Raw genomic sequence first — 10688 nt, forward strand, 5'->3', positions numbered from 1 at the left:
AAGCTAACCCGGATAAGGTTCAGGCTCGCATGCCCTCAAGGAAGTACAGACTCTCAATGGAAGATTGGTAGCATTGAATAGGTTTCTGGCAAACCATGCAGCCAAATCTTACCCATTCGTTTCAACTTTGAGGAATTGTCTCAAGAAAGCACAATTCAAGTGGACCACGGAAGCCGAACAAGCATTCCAAGAAGTCAAGAAATGTGATGGAATTGCCCACATTGACAGATCCTTATGCGGGGGAACCATTGACATTGTACTTATCAGCATCTGACATTGCTGTGGGAGCCGTATTACTGACGGACAGAAAGAATGTCCAAACTTCAATTTACTATGTCAGTAGAACGTTGTCGGATCCGGAGACCAGGTACTCAATGCTAGAAAAGCTTGTTTTAGCACTGGTCTATGCAGCCCGACAGCTCTGCAGGTATTTTCAGGGACACCCCATAAACGTCTTAACTGGATATAAACTCAAGAATGTGCTAAGTAAGCCAGAATTGTCCGGGCGATTGGCGAAGTGGGCCATTGAGTTGGGTGAATACGCGATAGAATATAAGCCCAGGCCAACAATTAAAGGGCAGGTGTTGGCGGACTTCGTTACTGAAGTTCCGCAACACAAAGAGAAGGAATGTTTGATTGACCAACAACCCAAAGCACCTCCTGAACAAGGGCAAATTTGGTCATTGTTCAAGGGCGGAGCTTCAAGCAGTGAGGGATCTACCGCAGGCCTCAGGATAGTCAATCCCGAGGGCCATGAATTCACATACGCCATAAAGTTAGACTTTAAAAGTACTAACAACGAGGCAGAGTATGAAGCCTTTCTGGCAGGCTTGTAAACAGCTAAAAAGCTTGGGGTAAAACACTTGGAAGTACGGGTGGATTCCATGTTAATCGCTGGGCAGATTAATGGAACTTATGAAGCAAAAAACGACGTTATGGCTTCGTATCTATTACAAGCAAAGAACTTAATACACCAATTCTCCTCTTTCAACATTGTTCACATCAAGAGGAGAGAGAATAAGTCAGCGGACGCCCTTAGCAAATTGGCTTCAACAAATTTTGAGCACTTTGCTAAGGATATTCGTGTAAAAGTTCTGGATCACCCATCTGTTCCACAAAATCAAGTTCTAGTAATTCAGACTGGTAAGGAATCCTGGATGACACCAATTATAGCATATCTGTCATCGGCAGAAAAGGCCGCGGCTCAAAAAATCAAGCATAAGGCCTTGAATTACCAAATAAATGATGGCGTGTTGTATCGGATATCGTTTTTAGGACCGTTGTTGCTTTGTGTGGACGCGGAAGACGCGAACTACTTAATACGAGAAGTACACGAAGGTATCTGTGGCCTACACGCTGGTCCTAGAATGACTGTGGCAAAACTCATGAATGCGGGGTATTATTGGCCTGGCATGCATTTAGACATTGTGCAAGAAATCAGGAAGTGTGATTCTTGCCAACGTCATGCTACCAATACCTTGCGTCCAAAGAACGAGTTAATTCCTGTGACATCTGCCTGGCCGTTCCAGAAATGGGCTATTGAAATCATGGGACCTTTCCCGGAAGCTCCTGGGTGAGTCAAATTCCTGATAGTGGCCATTGATTATTTCACCAAATGGGTGGAAGCCAAACCAGTCGCATCAATCACTACATCAAGTGTTAAGAAATTCCATTGGGAATTCATTATCTGCTGGTTTGGTCTTCCGCAGGAACTGGTAAGTGACAATGGGATCCAGTTTGCGGACAACGGATTATAAGAATTGCTACGAGAACTTCAAGTTATTCAAAATTTCACATCTATAGCCCATCCGCAAGCAAACGGTCAGGTTGAATGAACCAACCAAAAAATTAAGGAAGAGATCAAAGCGAGGTTAGGAACTAAACGGAAAGGCTGGGTTGACGAGTTGCCCTATGTACTTTGGGCTTTCCGCACCCAAAATAATTCCAGCAACTCTAAGACGCCTTTTAGTCTAACCTATGGCACCGAGTCCATGATCCCAGCCGAAATTGGGATTCCATCCGCAAGATTTTTGTTGATCGACGATAAAGATCACGAACTCCGGATGAATCTTGACCTCCTGGAGGAAAGAAGGGGAACAAGCATCGATCCGCGAGCACTATTATAAACGCCAGTTGCAAAAATATTACAACACGTGGGTCCAAAAATGCGAGTTCGATGCGGGAGACTTTGTCTTCCGCAATAATGAGGCTTCTGGCCAAGAGCCTCCGGGCAAGTTGGCCCCAACTTGGGAGGGACCTTACAAAGTTAAACAAGTGTTATCTAAAGGTGCCTACAAGTTAGAGAAATTGGATGGAACTGAGGTTCCTAGAACTTGGAACGGAGCTCAGTTGAAAAAATGTTACATATAGCACGTAAGTTTTCATTTCATGTTTTGGCCTGTGTTCCCAAATAGACTAGCAAAAGATATGTAATTTCATTTTTGTAATTCGGCTTATGCCTAATCTAAGGAAATTTTATGTTAGCCTCATGTAGTTTTGTTAGTTTGTAATCTTTTATTGATAACAACGAAGGTCCTACAAAGAAGACACTTATATTATGAAGAATAAGACAAAGTGTACCGGACAAAAACAAACTTCGTATTATTTATCAAAAGAGATTACATAAACAAAGATGATTACAAGGAAGATAAATATACATCTATGGGGCAGTATCCTCGCCCTCCGTGTTTTCATCCTCTATTTCATTTTCAGGCTCTCCATCTTCTTCAGCAAGACCAAGAAGATCCTACAGCTGATCTATGATGTCCTCTTTATCTGCAAGCTCGGATATCTGCTCCGCAATAGAAAACTTTAAAGTATCAAAAGTTTTGGTTTTCTGGATAAGTACGGCAGCAGTATCCTGGTCTTACAAAATATATTCTTCCGGAAGCTTGGCTTCTGAAGCAAATTTGTAGCCTTCCTGGAAGCCTATTCGACGTCCAGCCTGTTTGGACGCATTCAAAAGAATGGCGACACAATTCCCAAGCTCGTCACTACCTTGAACATGGGCGATAGCCTGTTGGAATAGGTAAACATAAATGGTTATGGGCAGTTTGATTATTTACAATAAAATAAGATAGATACCTTGGGGACTCCTTCCGCCAACAGCCACTTCTTGTCTGCCATAGCCCGGAGAAGCTCCAGTTTATGACCAGCACATTCCAAGGCCTCGTCCCGGTTTTTGGTGGCAAGGTCGGCCAAACGCTTGTCCTTGGCTGCTGATTCGGCCTGCAAAGTTCTTATCAGATCATCACGTTCATCCAGTTGTTGTTGGAGAACACTCTTGGCTTCCTCAGCAGCTAGACGGCTAGCCTTCTCCGCCTCCAAAGCATGACGGCTCTCCTTAGCCTCATTCATAGCCCCGAGGGCTTCTTTCTTGACTTCGGACAAATTAACCTCCAAGTCATCCCATGCTCGATTCATCCCCAGCCAGTCTAGGCAAATTTCTTGGCTGGTGGACATAGTGTTCGCCGAATGATAACGATAGATATTCTGCAATTCTTCACGAATGCGATGGCGTTGACGCTCCCTCTCCGCAAGAGGAAGGCTCTCTTGTAAATACTCCATACAGACGTCCGTATCGCTAAATATTGAATTTTGGAGTACGTTCCAATGCGGACGGTGTATGGGAGCCTTTTTCTCATGAGGAGTTGGAGATGCTTGGGGTCCATAGGAAAAGGCACTAAATCCTCCCTTATCTCTAAAGCGTTGGACAATATGGAGGGAGGAGGAAGCATCAGGATTTTCGAAATCACCATCTTTTTTCCCCTTAAGAGGGGAATCATCCACAACAACGATCGGTTCTTGGACGGTCTTGGGCGGTGAAGATGGCGGAGATAGAGGTGGTGGTGCAGCCGAGTTCTTCAGACCTGAAACGTCCTCAGAAAAATCTTTCAGGGCTACTGTAGAATGACAATCATACATCAGACATGTGTTTGATTCATAATAATTGACGAATTTGAGAAACATTGAAATTACCTAAGGAGATGTCCTCAGAAGCAAGTTGGTGAAGGCGCGTTTCCAAATTAGCAAGTTTTTGCCTTTTTGACTTCTTTGATGGAGCAACCTTGGCAGGTTGAACCTTGCGTTTACCAGCTGCCTTGGAAACGCTTGCATCAACAGTATGATGCTCACCTTCATTGGTGACATCATCGGTCGTTTGATGATCACCCTCAATAGTGACATCAACACCGTCATCGCCCGCAGTGGCGCTAGTGGCTGGATTCTTACCGAGTTTTCGGGTCAAACCTATAGATGAAGGCAAGACGTTTGTAGAATCAGTAGTATCAATAAGTGCTTCTCCATCACGGGGCGGTGATTCTTCACTGGAAGACCGAAGTACTATCACCCCGCTAGGAGTCATGTCAGTAAGAGGTTAAGGTTTTAGAATTCCCTCACATTCGGCGATGCTCTTCTCACCTTTCGCGTACATAGCCTCAGACACCATGGGTTCTGGGCGAACAATGGAGAAGAAAAAATTGTTGCGGGTGCGTTCAAGAAACGGCAACTCATTGGGATGAATGGGACGGTGCACCATCAGACCTTCCACCTTATCCTGAAGGGGGCAAAGAATAGAGCCTTCACATGTAATTGAAAGTGTCACGATTACGAAATGAAATTCTAAACAATAAGTTAAAGACTCACTCTTGTTAGAATTCTCGAAGTATGGCTCCAAGTAGGGGAATGGCCATAGCTCATCTTCGCACACACCAGTGCCCCTTCATGAATCGCCCACAGTGGCGTAGGTGTCTTGGTTAACGTGGTGTACCAAGGTAGGTTGATTTCGGTAGTAGCAATAACGGATGGGGGGCGTCACTCGCCTTGCGACGAGTCATCGCGATTGGGATTGCATCTTCCCGAACCCAGAAAAACTTGGGTTTCCACTCATAAAGACTCCGGTACCACTCGGTACCAATTGGACCCTTCTTGGTAGAAGCCCAACCGTACCACCCATCGCGGCTCGTCAATTTATAAAAAACGGCGAACCGACTAACTGTAGGCTCAATAACGTTGGCCTGACAACAGAACTCAAAATCACGAACACGCAACATCCCAAAGGGATGAATCTGGGACAAATGAAGACCATAGGACGTCAAGATGGCCTTCATAAACTTCGTTACGGGTAACCGGAAGTTCCCCGTCGTAAAAAAATCAACGTATACATCCATTTTTCCCGCCGGAGGTTCAGTAGCAATCGAACAGTCGGCCGGACGTTCGGGGCCCCACTCCGGCGCCAACCCGTACACATGGACGACGTCATTATAAACTTTTTCCTTTAAATTTACAAAAACCTCATGAATCGCCGGAGTATTCTTCTTTTCACCAGCCATTAAATTAATGTTGGTTGCTCAGGAGATATGAAAGCAAACTATAGAAGTTTTAGATATGATATTCAAGAGAGAATAAGAGTTGAAAGATAAGAACGAATAGGATGCCGCGAGTTTTTATTTATACTCATCGCAATAAATGCGCCTGACGCACTGCCAGAAGAAAGAGAAAATGCGGACCGTTAGATGACTGACACGTCAGGCGGGAGATTCAAAAAAGTGTGAACAGGCTGTCAAAAGGCGTTGTATACGGCTTGTCAGTTGTCCCTCAATATATCTCTCTCCGCCACGTCATCGCAACTGTTCCACTTGCAATAATTCAAAATATCATACAAAGGATATTTTCCCTCATACAATATAATGTTAACAAAAAGACAAAACAGTTCTTTCTCATTAATATTCAAAAGAAGATTACAAAAAATATGATAAAACTGTTACAAATAGTAAAGTTCATGTCTATCCTAAGGATTAGGAGCAGATGTGCCCTCCGGAGGAGTGTCTTCAGACGAAGCGTCCTCAGATTCATCATCTAGGTAGTTCCTCAGTTGTTGCATGCCCTCGTTAACGAAGGAAAACTTCGGAAGCATATTCTGTAGGGGAAATACCAGGCTGTCATACTCCTTAATCCGAATATCGTATTCTTGCTTAACATCAAGGCCGTGAAGCGGATAATTTTCAAAGGAATGACCAGATTGAGCATACTCCATCCCTTCATTAAAGCCTTTCATGCGGCCGGCCTGGGAGGAAGCAGTCTTTAAGTTCGCGAAGCTATCAGTAAGCTCAGTACTTCCCTTGATATGACGGATGACCTAATAAAATAAAAGTGGTTCGTTAGGGTCAATAACACCAAATTTGAAAAGAAAAGCGTACAAAGGAAACTTACAGAGCCAAGTCCTCGGCTGAGCAACCACTGACAATCTTGCTCTGCACGTTCAGCCCTTTCTCGGAGTTCTTGAAACCCGTCAGCCATCTGTTGTTTTTTATTCAAAGCCTCAGTGGCACGGGCTTCTGCCTCTTCACGAGCTTTCAAAAGGGAGTCATAGGCAGCACGTATCTCGGCAGCACCTTTGTCTTTGAGCTCAACCTGCTCCCTTTGCAGCTTTAATTCTGCTTCAAGTTCTTGAATCCGGTTTCCTTGGCACGTTACCTGGCTTTCTAAATCTGAATTAGCTTCAAGGGCCCGCGCCAAGTCATCCTTCTTATTCTGAGTCTCGGCACGAGCAGCCTCAAGGATTGCATTTTGCTTCTCACAGGCTTCTTTCCATTTACCGGTAGCGGCGGCATTCCGGTCCTTCTCACCCTTAAGGACGATCTCGGCATCAGATAGTTTCCACTTCGCCGTGTTTGCCGCTGTCCGATGCCCCCCGCTTCCTTTTTAGCATCCTCGACGGCTCGAGAATCTGCTCCAAGTTTGCCTCCTACTGTTTGCCATTCGCGTAAAATTTCTTGTCCGCATGCCAAAGTGTTGGCGAAAGACGAAGAAAAGTCCATGTGAAGATCGTGGCGAGAACGACCACACTGATGGATCCGCTCCGGGGTGGCACGCATTGCTTAATAAAAGACATGCATACACCAAGGTCAGTAAAGCGAGACCCATTAACAAGATCCCAATGAGGGGTAAACAAATGATAATCATCCCCTGGGTTCGCCTCTCCGTAATAATCAGAACTCAATGTGTCAAGGCGAACCGGGATAGAGGAAGATTGCTGAGGAACACCATGTGTCAACCCTCCTCCAACATCATGGACAGATCCTCTAAACCGAAACTATCCTCCTGCACCCATAGGCAAAGGTAAGGAAGTGAAAGGAGATTGAGGAGGAGGTCGAGGAGGAGATTCTTGGATCCTGAAACCCTCCTCATTCACAACCGGATTATTCTCCTAAAACCAGTAGCGTCCCCAGTTTGAAAAAGATAGTCTAAGGAGTCATTAGCTCCTGATTGAAGATCGGACCCTCCAAATTTGTCTCAGTGGGAGGGGTAGGAGGCTTATCTTCCGTCTCCTTCTCTGGAGAAGGAGATGGTTGTTTCTCAAACGTCGGAGTCGGTGATGGTAATTTTTCTGACACGTCATCTCCAACGATCGACGGATCTGCACAAGGAAATCACACTTAATTACCTATCAAAGCAGTAAAGTATAGAAAGTAAGTACGTACCAGTTACCGTCTTCATACGTTCAGCAAGACTAGACTGCGGCTTCTTGGGACGATGAGTCCGCTGTCTCTTAGCTGCTGGTTTGCCTTTGGTACTTGCAGCACTCGTACCTATGTCGCTCGCCTGAGAGGACTTGAAAGTCCTCTTTTGTTCCAATTCTGCAAACAGATGCGAGATGGATGAAAATTCAGAAGCATCATCAACGCTTTCTTCTTCTTGGGTCGCAGAATCATCACTCAATGATAGAATGACGACCACCCCATCAGAAGTAAGGACGTTAAGTGGAGGGGGGTTTAAAACGTACTCACCTGAATGAAAGGTAGCGTTCGAAACTAAGGGTTCGGCTTGCACCTTTACCGGGAAAAGAAAGTTGCCCTTAGACTTTTCAAGAACGGGCCTATCACCCGCATCACGAATGCTCTTCCGCATACAACCCCTATCATCAAACAGAGCGTTTAACATGGGTCCCGGACCTGTAGAGGAGACATAAAAAGTCAATCATAAAACTCCAAATGAAAGAAAAAAGAAAGAATACAAATTACGATCATCCAAACCAATGAAAACGGGCTCCAAATATGGAGATGGCCACAAAAGGCTCATGCCTGCCCATACAAGGGCTTCCTCGGGTAGTGCTCGCATTGGCGTCGGCTCCGAAAATAAGAGACGGAACCACTCCTGACCCTCATGGGAAGCCGTGACAACTTCCGGGAGCGCTTCGGTGGCCGGACGTCGGACCATAGTATTGGGCACTACGTCCTCAGATATCCAAAAAAACTTACCACGCCAATCCTTAGAACCGTTCTCGACCTCGTAACCGATACTCCTGTCGGCTAGTCTCTGACACGTGAACCAACCATCACGGTTCGCGAATCGGTAAAAAACAGGAAATCGGTCAACACGGGGCAACATCCCATGTGCAGTACACACAAATTCGTAATGGCGAATTCGCATAGCAGCACGGGGATGTAACTGGGATAAATGGATTCCATAAGTGCTTAGCACCTTCATGAAAAACTTAGTCATGGGAAAACGAAAATTCCCATAAACAAAAAAATCAGAATATACAGCCATCTTGCCAGACAGTGGCAGACTAGCTATATATCTGGCAGAGGGGAACTCCGGTCCCCACTCCGGGGGAATACCATAAGTATCGATCAGCATCTGATAATCAGATTGATCCCACTGAATTTCTACCTCGTCAATTTCAGACTGACTAGTCGTCATTACAGCAAGATATGATGAACAATGAGCAGTTGTAAGAAGAAATTGAGCGGTTAATCGAAAAATTCAGAGATAAAAGGCGATAAAACTTCGAAGAGAAGTTAAACTCCACTATTTATAACCATTGCAATTAATGCGATGGGATATTAACAGTGGAGAGAAGACGTCGAAATCCAATCAATGGACGCCACGTCACACGGGAAATTCGAAAAAGTAAAAAGGTGAACAGTCGGGTACAGTGACAGCCTGCATAAACGTTACATCTTCTGACACACGCGCCTGCAAGCTGTCACCTCGTACTATTGTATGGTTATCCAATGCGAAATATCCTCAACACAACTTGCAAATGTCAGAAAGTTCCCAAAATCACCCTTAAGTCCAAAATTTCACCCGCATAAAATACTTCACGCGGAAGAAACACTGGACTGGGGGAACTTATAGAGGTAGGGTATCAAAAAGACCCAAATACCCTTAAGTACTACCCGCGAGTCTGTTGAGGGTCCCTCATAAGGCACCCGCGGGACATACGGATCACCCGCTTAACCATCTAAGGAAGAAACACCCTCATGGCATATGCGGAAGCATTCTAGAACCCTCAGAAGTCATCCGCAAGACGGAATACCCGTCCGCGTAAATGACCAAGAGGTAATGCCCTGGGACAGCTGTCAATAGCTAATAACCTTCTAGAAGATTTACTAAGATGCTTTCTTGGGCAATACGTGATCTCTCGCCCAATAAATAAAGGACACCTGGCAAAGCCGTTATAACCGTGCACATGGCCAAGGTTGTCTATCGTCCTGTCCCGTTAAGACACGTGTCCAGGTTGTTATACATGCACATGCGACATATAAATGAACCTATTATTTGGGGACACGTGTCTAGGTGGTTACGAGAGCATCTTCTGAAAAGGACAGCTAGCCCAATCATCTTTCCACACCATTCGGCTATAAATACATTCTCAACCATCATGAGGTAGGCATTCACTCTCACTGTACTCTCTCTATATACTTAAGTACTTATCTCCGTCAGGATTGTACTTATTCTCACGCCGGAGGGTGGTTACGGGAAGACCCCCCCTCTTGTCCTGCTCGTAACGAGCTCACGGTGTCTGTTTTGAATGTTCCGGTCACTGGACTTCGGGGAATTGGGCCTGTATCGTACTGGTTGTTATCCGTATCCTACCATGTGGACTCATTGGTTCTAAGTCCCGTCAAGGGGAGTAGATCCGTGTTTCATCATAGATGTTAACATTAAAGTTGTGGAACTTAAGGGCTGAAGCTGGTAGATTGTATTCTGACTAATGCTGAATAATGTTGATAGTTAGGAGTCTATATTAGATTGTGCATTTGTGCCTTTTCATAAAGTTTAAAAAGTCAATGCTGATTAAAGATTCGATGGATCTATGCTCTTCCTGTGATGGGCCTTTTCATAAAAGTTTTTACAAAGCTTATCTTGTGACCATGATGGGTAAGGCTCAGCTTAATTAGTATCAATCATTGTGTCAGACTTTAGTATTTACCACGCAGGAGGATTATCAAATTAATCGAGTATTTGCTCAATTATAGTTGATCCTGAGTTTAATGTTGGGCCTCTAATGGACTTATTGGTACTTGTGATGAAATAAACCCGGCTAAAATGAGGGTTACAATTATGTCAGGTTGGTGGATGAATTTACGACATTGTGCGCTTTTCATATATTTACGTGTATAAAAGATATCAACTCTATTCTAGATGCAATTAAAAATTATGTCACACGGACATGTCCTATGTAACCCCTTTTATCTAAATGAGTCACATGGATTGGCAAACTGAAATGAATTTGTTAAACATGTCATAAAAGAGGAAGGGGGGGGGGGGGGGGTCAACGAGTTGATCAAATACATATTTTTTTCTCTTTAGTTTAAACGGATATCCTGCCCAAGACATTTTTATTAAACAGATTATAAATGACTTTGACAACCTAAAACCTGACTGAATTGCAAACCCCG

General features: G+C 44.5%; 1 protein-coding gene across 1 annotated transcript; it reads left to right on the top strand.

The window, feature by feature from the left end:
* Positions 1–206: 206 nt before the first annotated feature.
* LOC143548304 (uncharacterized) lies at positions 207–1577 on the top strand. The gene is made up of 2 exons (XM_077039510.1): positions 207–737; positions 903–1577. Exons 1-2 carry the CDS (start codon positions 207–209, stop codon positions 1575–1577), a joined length of 1206 nt encoding a protein of 401 aa, XP_076895625.1.
* The last annotated feature ends 9111 nt before the right edge of the window (positions 1578–10688 follow it).

This window comes from Bidens hawaiensis, unplaced genomic scaffold, assembly GCF_021521415.1.
Source record: "Bidens hawaiensis isolate Kalapana, Puna unplaced genomic scaffold, B.hawaiensis_p1.1 tig00015047_1, whole genome shotgun sequence".
Lineage (NCBI taxonomy): Eukaryota > Viridiplantae > Streptophyta > Magnoliopsida > Asterales > Asteraceae > Bidens > Bidens hawaiensis.

Coding starts and splice junctions, on each gene's coding strand:
- LOC143548304 (XM_077039510.1), top strand. CDS start 207: ATGGAATTGCCCACATTGACAGATCCTTATGCGGGGGAACCATTGACA. Junction 738..902: donor CTACCGCAGGCCTCAGGATA/GTCAATCCCGAG, acceptor ATCGCTGGGCAG/ATTAATGGAACTTATGAAGC.